Source organism: Plectropomus leopardus, chromosome 7 (genome assembly GCF_008729295.1).
Source record: "Plectropomus leopardus isolate mb chromosome 7, YSFRI_Pleo_2.0, whole genome shotgun sequence".
Classification (NCBI taxonomy): domain Eukaryota; kingdom Metazoa; phylum Chordata; class Actinopteri; order Perciformes; family Serranidae; genus Plectropomus; species Plectropomus leopardus.
This window is the reverse complement of record NC_056469.1, coordinates 18,555,136-18,573,180: the sequence shown is the minus strand read 5'-3', so window position 1 is coordinate 18,573,180 and position 18,045 is coordinate 18,555,136. Positions and strand designations below refer to the sequence as shown.

The 18,045-nt window shown below is 41.6% G+C and overlaps 2 protein-coding genes across 3 annotated transcripts; both read right to left on the bottom strand.

Annotated features, from left to right (window-relative positions):
• Positions 1 to 391: 391 nt before the first annotated feature.
• si:ch211-257p13.3 (kinesin-like protein KIFC3) lies at positions 392 to 11,857 on the bottom strand. 2 transcript variants are annotated; one of them, XM_042490025.1, is made up of 20 exons: positions 11,716 to 11,857; positions 11,379 to 11,498; positions 11,043 to 11,139; positions 10,738 to 10,895; positions 10,368 to 10,620; positions 8,102 to 8,274; positions 7,704 to 7,769; positions 7,337 to 7,474; positions 7,042 to 7,239; positions 6,738 to 6,911; positions 5,775 to 5,922; positions 5,152 to 5,282; positions 4,925 to 5,036; positions 4,666 to 4,847; positions 3,808 to 3,912; positions 3,587 to 3,717; positions 3,358 to 3,478; positions 3,142 to 3,271; positions 2,321 to 2,550; positions 392 to 1,531 (listed from the first exon to the last, which is right to left on the bottom strand). In XM_042490025.1, the coding sequence occupies exons 2-20, from the start codon at positions 11,475 to 11,477 to the stop codon at positions 1,406 to 1,408; spliced, it is 2,772 nt and encodes a 923-aa protein (XP_042345959.1). In that variant the 5' UTR covers positions 11,478 to 11,498; positions 11,716 to 11,857; the 3' UTR covers positions 392 to 1,405. The 2 variants fall into 2 exon arrangements, with proteins under 2 accessions (XP_042345959.1, XP_042345958.1); XM_042490024.1 differs by lacking the exon at positions 11,716 to 11,857 and having other exon boundaries at positions 11,379 to 11,591.
• A 2,722-nt stretch (positions 11,858 to 14,579) lies between these two features.
• On the bottom strand, positions 14,580 to 17,746 carry LOC121946109. The gene is made up of 2 exons (XM_042490546.1): positions 17,443 to 17,746; positions 14,580 to 16,638 (listed from the first exon to the last, which is right to left on the bottom strand). The coding sequence occupies exons 1-2, from the start codon at positions 17,530 to 17,532 to the stop codon at positions 16,105 to 16,107; spliced, it is 624 nt and encodes a 207-aa protein (XP_042346480.1). The 5' UTR covers positions 17,533 to 17,746; the 3' UTR covers positions 14,580 to 16,104.
• Between the last annotated feature and the right edge of the window lie 299 nt (positions 17,747 to 18,045).

Genomic DNA, 18,045 nt, shown 5'->3' with positions numbered 1-18,045 from the left:
TCGTTAAAACGCATTGTTCTGCTGGTGGCCCTCCATGATGCCTCCTCCCCTCCAGCAGGAAGAGTGTGGCAATGTGCCATGCCACACTGAAAAAACTGCTCATGAATGACCTGCAAAAAGTGACAAAGTGCTAAAGGTGTCAACCTGACCTCCAGATTCCCCAGACGGAGCATCTGTGGGAAGTGTGCTAGAAAGTGTGTTAGATTGGACTTTGCTCAAGCAGTCCTGCCCATTTCTTTGCCAACTACCCAAAATGGCCTTATACATCCAGAGATGTTCAAGAGATAGCTGTTACAGTAACAAGGCGCAACCATTTAATTTTTTGTCACTGAGCTTACAGTAAGAAAAAAACCCACACTTTTTAAATACATCATATTTATTCAGAAAACTATCTGAAAATTCAGTAACCTCTATGCACTCATGATAGTTACGGCAACATTAATGTCTTGCTACTATTGAATCAAGTTAGTTTTGATTCAATGGGTGATAAATAGAGGAACAATGACAAACATAACAATAAGCTGTTTTTGGTATGACATTCACTGGTGATATCTATTGCAAGCACTTAAAGACCTGTTCTGAACTGAAATGCTCCTATTCTTTCACAATAAAGTGCATGATCCATCTACGTAGGCCCACACTGCCCCCTCAGTGAGGAGGATATTGCACAATTCATTATATTACCACTCTCGATACAAGGCCACCTGCTCCCTTCAGCTTTCCTCTGTTCTCAAAAGGCAAATATCAAGGCTCTAACGAGAAACAAAGCATTCAGTCACTGCTCTTTTGTAATTCACGAAAACTACACTAACGTGATGTTAAGTGCCACTTAAATGGTTAATAGCCCGTACTTTGACTACAAAACAAATTCTCCTACACACAACAATCTTCAAAAATATACAACATCAGAGATGAAGCTCACAAACTACAGACATTTAAAGCGAGATGATTAATACTGCAAACTGGAAGTGCTGATACTGTGAAACCTGTTTGAACATGATGCTGTTCTAAATACTGCCATGATCAGCGAGAAAAGCTGATAAGATAAATCCTGGATTTTGGTAGTTAATAAAGGAAGCGTCAAATCTTAAACCAAAGGGGAGTCAGAGGGTGTTTTAGCACTCAGAGTGGAAGAATAAATACTCCTGCATGCAGATTAGCTCATAACAAAGGGTTGTTACTTGTCAAAAGCAGAAAATGGCAAAGCAGAGGTCTAAATACCAAACCTTAACAAAAGGCTGGCATTTGGGTGCCACAAAGACCTCCACTGATTTAGCCCTTGAGCAGGATTGCTGTTGATTCTTGTTCATACTGTAGCATTATGAGTGGCTGGTAGGGTGGGTTTAAAATCTGACGGGTGCACTCATGGCTTCCAGGTGATCACTGAAAACAGGAAGTGACTGATTCAGTCGCACTGTCCTCCACCAGATTCAATCTTCCTGGCTGCAGGACCCAGCTCCACCTTGCAGACCCTCTGGGCAAACTTCAGGGAGCACAATGTCTCTCCCACATTACTCTCCAGAGCAGACACCTTTAGTAGAAAGTTGAAATGAAAGGCTCATAACAAGCATCGACAGAGACGTAAAGGAATACTTCACCCATAAAATGACCATTTGTTTTTCAATTACTCACCTGGTGTTAAATTTAAACGCATGCAGTACAATTCAAGACTCATTTATGCAGCATCCCTCATGGGAAAGTTTGTATTTTTCATGGCCAATATCATACAATATAAGCTCAATGCTTCTCTGTGTGGCTTCTCAATATAAGCCACACATACTTCTTTGCTATTAGCTGAGGCTGCGACTTTGCCAGCCAAATCTCACCTGAGTTGAACTCGATGCAGTGCGAAGATGCAAATGTGCTTTGCCATCGCAACAGAATGTTTACTCACCGCTCTGCTCGCACTGAATGGAAGTGAATGGTAAGCAAATATTCTCCAGTGTCAATTTCACTCATAAAACAAATAAACAAAACAACAAAACTGAATTTATTAGTGTGTTTGAAAAGTACTGAGCATACAACCAGATAAATGATACTTGTACTGCACGAGTTGTATAAGAGTTTGTAAACCAATGTTTTGATATAGTTTTGCTGTTGTTAAATTCCCCTATGGCTTCAGTTTAACAAGAATGTTATTTTTTGGATTCTGTTCACCTTGAAAGAAAAACAGTTTTCTTTATAAATGCAATATAAAAAAGGTGAGTAAATCATATACAAATAGTCATAATGTGGGTGAGGTCTTTGTTTAAACTGTAATTAACTGCAAGTGTGTCTTATTTAGGGCTGAAAATCTAAAAATTTGAAGCAGTCATCTCACCTGCACCACCATGACAGTCTTGCTGCCTTTGCCGAGGGAGTCTTGTAATAAGTAGGTAAGGCGGGAGTTCCTGAAGGGGATATGAGTCTGCCGGGCTCTCAGTGCCTGAATTACGTCCCCCAGTGACAGCAAGGAGCGGTTGATATTCTGGGCTTCTTTCAGCCTCTCTCCCTCCGCACCAGACTTCCACACCCTCTCCGAGCCGGCCAAGTCCACCAGGTTCAACTTGCCTGAGGAAAGAGAATTTGTGATAAGAGAATTCAGAGTAAAAATGAGATGAGGCATACCTCTGAATCTTGATCAGAAGCTCATTTTTCTCACCCTTCCCTCTGCTGAAGGACTGCAGTTATCCACAATTATATACCTTGAGAAAAGTTGCTGTTAATTTGGCATTATGAAGTAGCTAGCGGTACTCAACGTTAATGGTAAATGGACTTTACTCGTACAGCACTTTTCTAGTCTCATTAACCACTCAAAGCGCTCACACACTTCATTGTCACATTCACACATTCACACACACATTCACACACTGGTGGCCGAGGCTACCGTACAAGGTGCCACCTACTACTCAGTAATCATTCACATGCACTCACACTCTGATGACGCGGCACCGGGAGCAATTCTTGCCCAAGGATACTTCGACATATTGCCCGGAGGAGCCGGGGATTGAAACGTTGACCTTCAAATTTGACCCGCTCTACCTCTGAGCCACAGCCGCCCCTTAATAAATCAACTATTCCAAATCTGTTTTAAATTGAAAGCAAATGCAACAAGGAAGTCTTTCAGACACTTTCTGTAGAAAGAGAATATGTGTGACTGACCGGTGGTTTTGGACCCGGTGGCGAGGTCAGTTCCCTGAACGGTGATGCAGAGCAGAGCATGGGAGCGGGAGCTGTGCTGGTTCATCTGTGTACCAAAGGTGATCCTGTTCCTTCGAGCTGTGGCCAATATCTGACAAAAAAAGACTTTTTTTAGCAGAAAAGTAACAAATTGTTTTTATAGTATCACGATGGGTTGTTTAAAACACACTGCTTCACCTTCTTGATATGCTGAAAGCTCTTAACTTCAATGACCCTGAGGCCCGGCACGTGCAGCTGTCCTGTTCCGTCCGGGTTGATCTTAATGTCCAGTTTCTCTCCGTCCTTACTCAGCAGGTCTCTGGGAAATAAAAAACACACCAGCAATAAAACAAGTGGCTAGAAATAGCTCCAAATTTTGATATTGCTGGCTAAAAGGATTTCCAAAGAAAAGTGCAGCATACTGTACCTCAGCACCTCATTGTAGATCTCCACAGAGCTGACGGTGACTGTGTAAGACCACATGTCCTTCCTCTCCTCAATCTCACTGAAGAGATGCTTCAGGGCTCGCTGGTTGATGCCAGGGTTCTCCACACTGCCCTAAAAAAATCAAATAATGCTTAGCCTGCAGCCTATATTACCGGTCATCGCTCTTTGGCTCTAATATTGCTTTAAAACTAGAGTTTTTACCTCCATGGTGTAAGTTTTTCCAGAGCCAGTTTGTCCGTACGCAAATATGCAGACGTGGTAGCCATCGATACAGGACGTCACAAGAGGCTCAATCTCCTGAAAGACCTGAAGAAAGCAAACAAAGTAGCATAGTTAGATAGAGCGATAGATAGAGAGACTTTATTGTCCACCTCAGTGGAAATTTGTCTTTTTCCTTCGCTCAGACACAGCAAAGACACATAGAAACACATTAAAAAACAGAACATTAAAAATGTACAAATATACAAGATACAAGATAGTGATAGTGAAAATAGGCAGGCAGTAGTAATAAATTAAATAAATATAAATAGATAATAATAGTAGTTTTCCCTAATACAATTATTCTGTTCATTGCCTGAATGGCATATAGAATAAAAGACTTTCTATAAATGTTACGACTGGTTTTTGAGACCCTAAATGGACAGTCAGCAGCTCAAACTCTGAGTGCATGGATGTGAGGCATCTGCAATTATATCTTTGGCCTTCCTGCAAACACCACTGTCAAATAAATTGCTGAGTTGTTTCTGACTTGCCAGTCATCTTCCCTGCAATGTTGACAATCTTGGAGAGCTTGTTTTTGCTCTTTGCACTCAAATTGCTGTACCATGCTATTATGTTAAATGATGAAATGCTTTCAACCAGACCTCCGTATGCCATTTCAAGTATGTGTTGACTAACACCAAAGCTCCTCAGCTTCCTGAATAAAAACCGATGCTGACTGGGTCTCTTAAAAATGCTCTCTGAATTGTCATTAAAAGTCGGGGTCTGATCCATAATTGTGCCAAAGTCATAAAATGTTGAGTATATATGAGTATATTTCCTAAATATGCATTTTCACACCTCTTCCTGTGTGGCTTGAGGGTGGAAGACTTTGTCCAGTTCAAAGATGCGTCCTTTTCCTTTGTTCAGCACATTGAGGGAGGACTCATTGTTGGGGTCAGTCGTCACCACTACAGACTGGCCCTCCTCATGCTGGTCCTCCTTCAGAACAGGCTTCACACGGCACAGCACACGGATGTTTCCTTAAACAGAAGGCCCAGTTAATGACACAGATTTTACTTCCTGCAGTGGATTTTATTTCATCTTTCAGTCTGCATACCTTTAAGCTCCACCAGCTGCTCGTGGTACTTCCTGCGCAGTGCAACCTCCTTCCTGTATTTCTCCAGGAGATCTTTGTTGGCTTCAGACATCTCACTGATAGCTGCTGAAATCTGAAGAAGTACAAAATACATCAGAAAATCACTTTACTAGGCTTGCGGTTTGATCAGGTTGATCATTCCCATAAATACAGGGGACTGAATCACGATGTGATGTCACTGTATGCACCTGTTTTTTTGCTTCACTGATAGCTGCTCCGTAAAAGTCTGAGAAGTTTCGAACTTGGCTCCTCAGACTGGCGTAGTCTGTCTTCATGGAGCGTAAAGTTGGAGGGAGGGCAGTCAGACGCTTCTGCAAGCCTAAGAGAAGATAAAGACACATGCACAATCACAATTTTGTCTCAATAAATGTATATTTACAGGAATAGTTTGGGATTTGGGGAAATGTGCTTAATTGTTTAGTTTCTTTTTATTTACACATATGAATATGAATTAAAAAGATACAGTACATAATTTTCAATGAAATGTGGAGAATTGCCTAAGTTCCAGTGTCTTTAAAAATGGCATTCTCCAAGAAGCAAAAAATTACAGCTACGTTATATACACTAGCTGTCATGGTTTTGAATCATAGTTTATTCATTTATCATTTATTTATTCACTTGGTTTGTTTGTACAATGTGTTTTAACTCAGTCATTTCGGGCCCTGTCGCTCCCACTGCCTGCTCTTATCAGTAGATTCACTCCACCTGCTGATCATCACTCACCTGTTCCTCACTAGCTCATTAGCTCCCTACTATATAGTATACACCCAAATCTCTGTCTCTGGGGGTTTAATTATTTGCTGTAACTCACAGAAGAACTGGTCCTGCAGGTTCTGAAAGTGTTCGGCTGAGCAGGAGGCTGCAGCCTTCACAGCTTCCTCCTTCCTCTCCTCCAAGTGACCGATCTCTTTCAGCAGCTCCTCTCTCAGTTTACTGATCTCTCGCTCGTAGGCTGCAATCTGCAAAAGGTTCAGCACAGTAGTTTGTCAGTCTGTCAGCTCGACTGGTCCAATCTGTGCAGGCTCAGCTCTGTAATGAGTTCATCTGTCAATGAAATTGATCCTGGTTGTGAATTTCTAGCAGTAAAGGGGAGACTTCCTCCTTCTGCCTTTGATTTTTCTCCCCTTTGATCATCTGTTCTCTAAACAGAGCGTCCTTATTTACCCCTCTGGACTTTTCAGTTCTCGTTACTTTTTAAAATCAGAGTTTTTGGCATCTGGAGGACCAGCTGGGATTTGTTGCCGGTTTCCTCACCTCCTACTGGACAAATGGTCAACATTAATAATACAAATATTGATTCATTATTATTAGCATTAATGTCACAAAGTCCTAATATGTCCAACATGTTGCTACTGGCAACATGTTCAAAAACTACTCTTTTATTGGCCCCTTTGATTACTAATTTAGATTTACAAAATGATGAGGTGCTGCAATGACTTAATTGTATATTTGGCCAAAACTGATGGGTTTTTTTATGTATTTTGATTTGATTTGATTTGATTTGATTATTTTTTGGAAAGTAAGTGTGGATGCACATATTGCTATGATTTCTAAATTGCCAAACTGTGGATATTTTTTTTCTGACAAAGTGCTATGTGTAATTCAAATTTGAATAAATGTTATTTTTTAGAAATATGTCATAGATATTATCATAGTATAACTTGTAAGACATTAGTCTAATCTGTGTCTCACTGTGTATGTAGCCTATACTTTAAAACAGGTATGACAAATTCACACCAAACCAGTTAAGAGTGAAGTCTATGGCCTTTGTTACCTTGTGCTGCAGATTACAGCTGTGTTCATCGGACTTCCTGATTTGTTCCTCCAGCTGTTTGCACCGCTCATTCTGATTGGACAGTTTATCAGACAGCAGTTCATTCCTCTGTCTGGCTTTGGTCAGCTGCTTTAATGTGGCCGGTGATTCTACTTCAACAGTTTGGGTGACATACTGAGAGAGAAAAAAACATCTGATTAGGGTCATCTCTCATAGCACAAAAAATATGTGTGTAACAGTGTGTGTTGTGATGCAATACATTCCTCCTTACAGTTAACAAATCTCACTCTAACAGAGGACCTACCTTTACCACTGGCTCCTTGCCTTTCTCTCTGTCCAGCTCCAGCTGCAGCTCCCTCACTCGGTCCTCTCGTTTCCTCAGCTCCTCCCCTCTCCTCCACTCACTTTGTTCGTTCTGTCGCTCCATTTGTGACAGCTGCTCAGCACGATGTTGTAGGGACATCTCCAGCTGCTGCACTCTGCTGCGGAGGTTTTCATTCTCCTAGCAGATTGAATAAAACAGAGTTAAAGTATTTGTGTTGACAGTTACTCATGGCTGCCTTGGTCAGTAAGCTCTCAGACGTGCTGCTGAGTCTCACCTTGATGAGCATGGTGCTGGACTGAGAGGGGATGGCTGACAGCTGCTGCAGGAGGCCTTGTGTAACGCTCAGGTTCTGCTTCAGAGTCTCGTTCTCTGCTGACAGACTCAAAACCCTCTTCTCTGAGTCTGTGGCCCCCTGAGGAAGTGAAACATGACATACAGCATAACAATGAGAGATGCATTAAAACAAGAGCTCTTAGTAATGTGAATTCCTCACATATATCCTTGTAGATGAGTGTTTCTTAATTGAGAATTTATAATTAAGGTGTTAAACAAGGACGTGGACAGCTGTGGCAGCTTTGCTGATGACATGGAAAGTGACAAAGAACTGACACATGATTAAATCAATAGTTCAAAGTGCTTACAGTGGCGGTTCTCAGTCTGGACAGCTCCTCCTCACGCTCCTCTATGCAACTCTTGAGCTCATCAATCTAGAAGAAATGAGAATTTAAAACAGGAAAGATTTTTTAAATATATAGGCGTGTTTGACTCCCTATTTCATTCTATTATATAGAGCACAATGTCAAAGTCGGAAAAATTCTGCATTACTCCTTCTTGTCATTAAGATCTGCATGTAATTCTGCATCCTTAATTATCCACATTTTCATGGTCATTAAAAAGCATATTATAAATATAGATAATATTACTACTACTAATAATAATAATAATTCTATTCTTTGATTAATTATTTATGGACTTCAGGTAGCAAATGTTTGCTGAATGGATATAGCACTTGGGATCTAACTTATATGCAGCTGCCCACCTGCTGTTGAAAGGCCTGTATACGGGAGTGTCGGTCCTTTTCCTTTTGCTCCAGCTGTGATTGCAGCAGACGGAGTTCTCCTCTCAGCTTACTCCTCTCACCCTGCAGACTGTACAAAGACTCAACCAGCCTATGAACACCAGCTTGTGTCCCTGCATCATTGCTGGACTCACCTGGAGGACATAAATACACAAAACTATAATCAGCCTCTCCATCATCATCATTATCATCATCAACAGCCTGAATACTGACGACATCAACAACAGCAAAAAAAACCCAATAAAAATGTACCTACCAATATCCTCTGAACTTCCTCTGACCTGTTTTCTATATGTTCTATTATGACTAATCCCTAAAGTATCCCTAAAGTACGCTTGAATGCTTGCACATGTGTAATATTAATGAACATTAAGTTTGCACTTAAAGCTCTTTTACACACCATGTAGTCACTTCGCATTGCACTTAAGTTAACATTATTGTTGCAGGGATATCCAGTTCTAAGTCTCTGGGGTAACATACCTATAGTATGTAGGATTACTGCATCTTCACATGCAGCCTGATGCAAGGAGGAGAATTTATAGGGAGCAGCAACCTGCTAAAACTCCTCTAATGTTCATCGGGGATCTGAGCAGCATGCCCAACAGCGTTTTAATCACTTTCTTTCTCCTCAATGATTTATCAGGCTCTGTCACCTCTAATTTTCATTCAGGGCCTTATGCTAATTTTATCAACACGCCATGTCAGGTTTGCTGTGTCACAATGGTGCAGGGAGAGGTGGTGGTGCCAGGAAAGAAAAAAAAAAAACATGGAGAAGAGACTACAGCTGTGCATCAGGGTTTCTTTGAAGAAACGTGCCTGGAAGAAACGTGAAAAGTCTTAAAGCCTTTATGGCCTCCAGAGGCCCTGAGATAGCTTTGTAAATATTAGAACAGTAGCTTGAATTACTGATTTCCTTTGACTGAAATACAGATTTAAAAAAAAGATTCCTCTTACATACTTGCTGAATGACTACAGAACTGAGCCAGCTATTCATTCAAATCAAATACCAAATGCAAGAACACAACAGCAAAAATGCACAGAGTGGTGGAAATACAGGCAGAGCATCATTCGTCCACTTAGGCCTGCACGTTGCATCACAGTAAACAAACAAACCAAACAGCCTTGTAACACTGGGACTCTGGGCTATTTTTAGTCCAACACAAGTACACGTGGCACCTTGCATGTGCCAGACCTTGTAAGTGCATTTGCAGGGAATAAAACAGCACTCTCAGCCATATTTTATTCATGTCACAGAGCCAGAGAGTCACTATCCAAGTACCAAAGACACTCGCTACAGAATCATGTATCTTTGTCCGGCGACTAATGGGAGTCAGTGCGCATGAGGTCCTCTGCTCTGCATCCTGATATCATACATCCCAATCTGGTTATCACACACATAATCATACATATTGGCATATTTCTCTGAGGGTGTATCACTCAGCCTAAGGACATGAGTCTGATCTGTGTACAGCTCCATGCACTTGTTAACACACTGTACATATGCACAGAGTAGCGATGTATGACAGATGCTACCCTTCTGCACAGAGGTCCAGGCTGAGAACCATCTGGTCAAATCTGACACACAGCAGACACCCACATCTGAAGCTTTGAGGTCAATGTCAGTAGCAAGTGTAAGTCTGGCCTCTTCACTTACGCCCAGATAAATCGAATCAGTCTGCTCCTCTGCCCATGACTGTACTCTATAAAAAGATGTTCAGCATGTCCTAGTTGAAAAAAATAATAATCTTGGGTGAGCCAACAATTGAAATACCACATCACACAGCACTGAAGTCAACTCTGTGAGACACTGTATAAAGAATTGATGACTCCCTTCACATTTTTATACAGTAATGGAACATTACTGGATGTAAATGGGAGCCCAAAACACTCTCATATACATTACACAACCCGGTGGATATACACCTACTATGAGGAGCATGTGAAACTGGCTTTATTTATTCATTGTCCTTCTAATCCTCTTTCTCCATCCATCTGATGATCTCATCGAATCTGAAGTCTCATGAAGATTAAAACTGTCTGCTGGGCCATTTTCTGCTTCCCTTTTTCACACCGATCAATCTGCTTCTGTGTGTGGTTATTAAAACAGCCACTTGACCTCAACCTCTCTCTATTTTTCATCATCCCAACACCCACTGCATGGAAATTTCACCACCCCTGCCCCCACCCCTTCTTTCCACTCTCCTCCCTATTTTCCATTCCCCCTCACCCTCACTGAGTGGACTGGGGCTCTGCTGCTGGCTGATGGCCTCCTCCAGGCTGCTGATGATGCTGTTCTTATCCCTGAGGCGCTGGCGGTAGGACGCTCGCAGGGCCTTCATCTGGCGGCGGTGCTGAACGCGGTGCCTCTTCAGCTGGACCCGGTACTGGTCGGCCTGCTGCTGCAGCTGCTGGAAGTGGGAGTACTGCTCCAGAAAACTTAGCAAGTGGGACATCACCGCCACCAGGGGAGACTCTGTCAACTGGGCAACACAGATGCATGCATACAAGTTTTAACACTGCAGAAGCTGCTATTTAGGGATTATATGTACCTGCATCAGGTGAGCAGCTCAGTCAAGGTGATGACACAGTTTTGCTACCTTTCCTGTTGTTTCCAATTGAACTTGTGAGGCCCTCCTCTTCTCAGCCTCCTGCTTGAAGGACAGAAACGCAGCCAGAGGAGTGCATGCTGGGATGTCAGGGCCATTTTCCTCACCTTCATCACTCAGACACATTTCATCACTGTCACTGCTGCTGCCTGGATGACAAAAAATCACATAAACATTAAAAAGTAAAGGAATGTTTGATGTGTAAAACTACCCTCATCATAAATGCTTTATCATTTGTGTATATCATACAAAGGCCTTTACATTGGACTATAAATAAAAGCTACTTGAGCACTCACTGGATTCACTAAGCTGAACACAAGGCTTTTTTCCCATTTTGGAGGTGTGGCCATCTTTCCTCCTGCTCCCTGTTTCCATGGAAACAGCTCCTGGCTCCTGAGCACAGCAACATACATTAGGGTCACACGCTAATACACAGGCAAAATATTTACACGTTGCATACATCATACAATGCACACAATAAGCAGAACAATTACACCAATAATTTCAACATCCTTTATAACTGTGCCTGTTTATACTGTCAGGTGGTAGATGACGCATGCATGTTTGACACAAAAAAATGTCTTTTCCTGAAGGAGGACCCCTGAGGCTGGACATGATGTGGCTAGACATACGTCTGAGGAAGATCCATACGCCCCCTCCAAGGCTTCCTCCTCCTCCTTCTTGAAGACAGTGTAGAAGATGTAGACTAAAAGGGAGTAGAAGGCATACATCTCTACGCCGTCTAAGAGTCCCTGAAAATGACAGATTAACTCAAAAATCACACATGCAGCAGAAGGGCAGTCAAACATTATTATTTTTTTTAACCCTATGTCTGATACTCAAGTCCTGACAATGATCACAGGATGCATACATGTGAAAACTAGTCGATACATCAGGACTTCTCCAGAGACTAATTTTTTTCTCTATTTTAAGTATCACCACATTCCATCATATTAAAATCTTTTTTACCTTATCACATATCTGTTCCTCCTTGATGATGACAATCTGACATCCCTGTCATTTGTATTCCCCTCTCACACTCCATGTGTCAATGACAAATCTTCCCATGCAGCCCTTGTTCTCAGAGCTGCAACAGCATCCCGGTGCTGAGTGCAGACTCCCTCTGTGCAGTTCTCTCTCCTCCCCTTTCTCCTCCTCTCCACTTTGCTCCATCTACAGGCTGCATCTGCAGCGAGCATGCTCCGTGTAAGTTTCCTGATCCGCTGCAGTGGTGGAGCCACAGATTCAGAATGGAGACTGACTGAGTCAAAGGGATGGGGGTGGGGGTTGATGTTGATACCAGAAGCCAGAGACAAGGTGGATGTGCCAGGCTCCAGGTGCTCAAATGGACCAGATACTGCTACATAATAACACATATACTGAAATGTTTGCAAGGACTGTAAGAGACGCAACAACAGTTAAAGCGATGAACGGGCCCTCGCACCTTCGCGCACGTCGGGGCTACTTGCTGGACGCCAACTGATGCGGCCGCATCTCTCTGAGAAAGGGGCAGCACTGCGCGCAGCAGTGAATTATTGTTTCCTCCTTGTAGTGCTAAGGCTGGAGATGAGCTAAGTCAGGAAAAAAAATGACAGTACATTTTTCCCTTTTCCCTGATGATCACAATAAGTCCCTAAATGTGTGTCTTGTTGCTGCTTAATTATAATGCCACTGAGAGGCACTGAAAAATTGCTAAATACAATAAAATCAGCATGTTCGTAGTGCTCTCCTCCTGTAACCTGGAACCTTAGGTCATCATGTTCATTTGCTGGAAGATGAGGCTATTGTTTTTTAATATAACAGTATGCATTTCAGTGTTGCTTACCGTGAAAAAACTTTGACTGATTGCACCATCATCCACTGTTCTGCTTCCCCTCCTGCTCATACTGGGAATCGATGCTGATATGCTCCTGACCTGAGAGACACACACAAAGAGGACAGACAGAGGTATTATTTACAGGGAAAACTCACTTTTCCTCATTCCTGTGGAGCCCCCCAACCCCCTAGATGAAATGGTGACAAAAGGTTGATACTGAAAAAGGAGTGGAAATAAACCCTCATACAAAAAAAAAAAATAATAATAATAATAGTGACATGAAGATTGCCATCGACTTCAGGAAAACCTCCTCCTCAGCCTCCAATCTCTGAGTGTTCCCAGTGACTGACACCCTGAACTTTTACTGTTAATAAGATTTAACTATAACTTCATTTAACAAGTATCTAAACAACTGGCAGCCATGTGTTTTACGTAAAAACAAAAGACAGCAGTGCGCTCAAGGAGTTTTACATGAAGAATTCGGAGCTCGGTCAGAAGTTTGATTTAAAGGCAATCTTGTAATTCTAACACGAGGCTTGTGCTTTTTGTTTCTCAGTCAATTTTCTTTTAGAAAAATATCACAAAATTTGTCATCAACTCCTAAGAAGCTGCAGAAACTGTCAATTGTTCAACAATTTTTCCTGCTCAGTTCATAGGACACATCATGCTTCATCAACATCGACGGGTCCTGCATTCACACATTAGACTGTAATTTCTTTCTCTATTTTCTCCCCAGTATTTTGTTCGTATTGCGAGGAATGTTTGACATCAAAGTGATGGTTAACAGGCTGTGGAAATAGTTTTTCTTTCAACTTTTGAGCATGTACAGTAAGGTTATAATAATGTCTCCCTCCACTGCAAAACATTGGCATTCAATGCTAATCCACAAACAGTAAAAGTTTTGCGCTGACTTTTGACAGCTTTGAGAAAAAAAAGTCCTAAAGATATTTACTGTTTCAGTGACCTGATGTCATTTTGACAATAACAGGTGCTTTAAATTCTTAAATGGAAAAAAAAAAATCCTACCTCCATTACACATTCAGAATCAGAAATACTTATACTAATACTGGTTCCCTGGAGGGAAAATTGTGGTTCGTTAGTCAGCTGAGACAAGAGCTAAATCGCTGAGACATCAGTTCAAGACAGCCAAGGAAGATGAAAGGACTGCCCTGTCAGAACTCACAAACATCATAAGGAAGAGACTCATCTCACTGAGGAGGGCGGAACGCCACCGATGGAAGGGAAAGGAAATGGCTCGGAAACGCAACGCTTTAATTGACAATCCCTTCGGCTTTATTAAGAAACTACTGGGCCAGGAGCGATGTGGCCACCTCGCTTGCTCTGTAGAGGAAATCGACCATCATCTCCATGCCACCTTCAGCGACACCCTGAGGGACCATGAGCCCAGACCATGTTGGGAACTACAGTGCTGAATCCATCATGAAGGAGGTGGAAGAAGCTGTCAGAGCTGCGAGATCCAGCTCTGCTCCTGGCCCCAGTGGTGTACCCTACAAAGTCTACAAGCAGTGCCCACAGCTCCTCAAACATTTCTGGAAGATCCTGAGGATGATCTGGCAAAGGAGGAAGGTTGCTGCACAGTGGAGGTACGCTGAGGAAGTCTGGATCCTGAAGGAGGAGGGCTCTTACAACATTGAGCAGTTTCGCATCATCTCGCTGCTCAGTGTTGAGAGCAACATCTTTTTCAAGATCGTGTCCCAATGTCTGACAAACTTCCTCTTGACAGCTACATTGATACCTCAGTCCAGAAGGGAGGGGTCCCAGGAGTGCCTGGATGTATGGCACCGTTGGTACTCGGGCCCTAATAAGTGGTACAAAATTTGACCATTAGCCAAGAGATCACTGAAATGCAATGTAAAGTTATATAGCTGGAGATTTGTTGATAACCATTTACATGATTTATTCAAGTTATGACAACGTAATCTTCTTTAGCGAATATTAACATTTCTGCTCACAAAAAGCAATTAAATACAATAATTTTAAAAAGTATAACGTGACATTTGTAAAACATTTTCACATTCCCCAAAAAGTCATGAATTCATTGATAGATAATTACCAAAAACATCACAGACAGCACCATTATCAATATCATTTTGGCACCCCGAACTCACAAATGTGCAGGGAATTATTGAAAACCTTAAAAAAGTGTCCCAGGTCACCTGTGAGTAACCTGAGGTCTGACAAAGGCACTGTCCCACAGACAGAAACACAGACACACATTCTTGTTATTATACTGCAGTAAAACTGCTGAGGCAGCTGCTCACAACTCTGATATCCCGAGAGAGAATCTGCAGTGTCCACTGCAAATCTCTGTAAAGAATAATATCTTGCAAGAACAACACTGTCGACAAACAAAATATGATGGTAAATTAAACAGATTAGGTCACTGTTGTTAAGAAATGAAAAAAGGGCATTGATAAGTATCATTTGGGCATGATAAGGTAAGAGCAGGGCCAGGCGCTGAGACCACTGCAGATATTTAAACAGTGATTCTGCTGAGGCTGCAGAACAAACAGGACCCAGTCACTGAGGCAGCTGGATGTTTTTGGACTCTGCAACACTAAAATTGTTAGCAGAGACGTGCAGAGAGTGTCAGTGGCCTGAGAGAAAATACAGTCTGTGAGACATTCTCGGAGATGATCACACAGGAAATTAAAACGCCCACATGCCGGCTACATCGTATTCAAATTGAACAGCATAATAAATGTCAGCAGGGCTGAAAGGTTCTTGCTGCATCACAGAGATGCAGAATGCCTCAACGGGCTGTCAGTTGTAAATTGTAGTCACATATTCTCATGCAAATGAGTTTGTTCAGTAGTGTCTATGCCCTGATTCAAATTAAGTTAATTACATTAAAGATTAAAGAAATTAAATTATTATAATTATAATTATAATATAATTATTAATAATAATTATTTCTGAATAATTTGAAATTTGGGTTGACTTTCCTTGACTGTGCAGACTTGGCTTTTACCTTTTAAATACAAAGCGTGATATATACTGTATAAGAAGCAGTTATCATGGTAATTCTTCCATCATCCAAACTCTATTTATTTTGCTCAATAATTGGTTGTATTTTGTTTTTACACATCCAAATGCAAAATCATGTTATACATTAGTGCATATGGCCTCCAAAAAAAAAAGAAAAGCTGGAATTAGTCATTGTGTGGCATATTGCTCAATGACTGAGCTATTGCCATTTCTTCTGATGATTGCCTAATCATTTAATCACCTCAGCACTACCGGAAACTTACATTAAAATATATGTTAAATGATACTTTGTGTATTTTAATATGTGTATATTATGATTTTATCAAATGTTGTCCTGTCTATTCTGTTGCACCACAAACTCACCAAGGCGAATTAATAACAATGGAAATAAAGTTAATGCCACTCAATTCACATATGTCCTGAAATGCTTATTAGTTAGGCACATTCTTCTTTGCTTAAGTCCATTTGGTCACTCTTTAGCACTTGACAGTCCAAACAGATCCTGACAAGTAATACAAATCTTTACTGATTAACTAAATGTTACATCGGTCAGTCACATCCAACAGGAACTTGCTGAGGGCCCATGTGGAGGCCAAACAGCCGACAGACATGGAGCCCTTTAACAACCACTTGGTGAGTCCCTCAGTTGCAGCTGGAGAAATGAATGGAGAAAAAGTGTGTGCTTCAACCCTTGGAGCCACAAGCAGTGGAAGGCTGAGGGCCACACCGCCAAAGGCCCCTAGAGCATTACCGGCAAACAGACACACGGTCAGACAGCAGGACAGGGAAGACAAACCGAGGCAGCGTGTCATCAGTGTGAGACTGTCTGCTGAGAGCCAGTCACACAGTCCAAGCAGCAGGCAGGAGCCACACAGGAGAATATGTGCCGTGTTATGGTCTTCACTGAGCCACAGGAATTCAAAGGAGATGAGCGCTGGAGCCAGAACATCTCCAGCCCACTCAGCTTCTCTCTGGAGAGAGGTGAGGTGTAAGCTGGAGGGATGCAAGATGCAAAGTGCTGCAGAGAGTCCGAGCACAAAGAGGCCGACTGCAGGAGCCCTGTGATCCTGCAGGGAGCGTGCAGAGACAGTGAATGCAGACACAGTGGCAAAATTACAAAGTGAGAAATTTTGGACATGGATCGATTGATTATCTATTTCCCAACTAAAAGTAACCGTGATATCAGCTCTGGGGTGTCAAAAGTATTATGTAAATGCACTGATGTGACCTAATTTGTGAAGCAAATGGGAAAAAACTTAAAACCAGATGTTTTTGCTAAAATCAATTTTTTTGGATGCCTCTGATACAAACCAAAAAGGTAGGCAAACTACAAAGAACACAGGGCTGTTCAACTTAAAGAAAGAAACTAAAACTTTCTAGTTTTAGTTAGTTAGTAGTAAAAGTGGAGTCTAAAAATAAGAATTACCAATCTACTGTTACAAATAAGGCAATTTAGCTGCAAAACACCAAACAGATAAAGAGTACTGATTAAGTTACCAATTATTTTCTAGATAAGATATTCATGCAAAAAATGTCAAAAAAGTGAAAACTTCCAATTATGATTTCCTAGAGCCCAGAGGGACACACTGAAATCTCTTGTTTTGCCCAAACAACAGTCCAGTATCTAAAGATAGACATTATTATCATTAAAGACAAGGAAAGGGAGTACACTCACATCTGAAAAGCTGGTATTTAATGGATTGTTTGGTATTCTGCTTGAAACGGACTTGATTGGCTCAAATTAGGTAATTTTTCTTCGCAGACAGACTGTAAGCTAACTGATTAATCGACTTAATGTTTCAGACCTCATTGTTAGCAAGTTAGCAAGTTGTAACAACATCTACAATGGCACTACACTGAATGACACCTACCTTAAAGAGTCTGTAAGAAGAGCACAATGCTGTGGCAGACAAAATTACGTTACAACAGGACGTTATCCACTCTGACACACAGGACGCCATTGATCCTGACTGACGCTCCTGTAAACATCCACGAAGGAGGCGCGGTAACGTTACCAATGGCAACAGAGAGAGGTGTTCCTAATGTTCGTGTCTGACGTTAATTACTGCAACCGTAGCGCGTATCTAAATGTTGTCTAATATTTTATGGACTTAGCTAAACACAAAGCACAGAGTACCAAACTTTGGGCAGAAACATTTGAACGTTTGTTTTGACAGGTGACTAGTCCGGATGTAGACAGTGCGCAGGCTCAAAAAGATGCATTCAATGCTGCTCAAAAACTCTGACACTGTACTAGCAGGAAGAAGCGCAGCGTACAACGGGCCACTGCAGATTAATTGGAGTTTTGTATCGTCTCTGTTATACTCACGACTTAATCTTTTGTTTTATTACTACTGTACCGACGACACATTACTGTATTGTCTATCTGTTCTATTTGAAAAATAACAATAAACAGATTGTGAAAGAAAAAATAAACCTCTCGTAGTATGGCAAGCGGGATTTTTTTCAATAGT

What these genes read in the sequence shown, in the direction of transcription:
- LOC121946109 (XM_042490546.1), bottom strand. Translation starts at nt 17,532, where the DNA reads ATGGCGTCCTGTGTGTCAGAGTGGATAACGTCCTGTTGTAACGTAATT. An exon ending in CTTCTTACAGACTCTTTAAG is followed by an intron (nt 16,639 to 17,442) that starts GTAGGTGTCATT and finishes CGCTCCCTGCAG; the next exon opens with GATCACAGGGCTCCTGCAGT.
- si:ch211-257p13.3 (XM_042490024.1), bottom strand. Translation starts at nt 11,555, where the DNA reads ATGTTTGACTGCCCTTCTGCTGCATGTGTGATTTTTGAGTTAATCTGT. An exon ending in CCAGACTGAGAACCGCCACT is followed by an intron (nt 7,475 to 7,703) that starts GTAAGCACTTTG and finishes TCACTTCCTCAG; the next exon opens with GGGGCCACAGACTCAGAGAA. An exon ending in CTCAAGCCACACAGGAAGAG is followed by an intron (nt 3,913 to 4,665) that starts GTGTGAAAATGC and finishes TGCTTTCTTCAG; the next exon opens with GTCTTTCAGGAGATTGAGCC.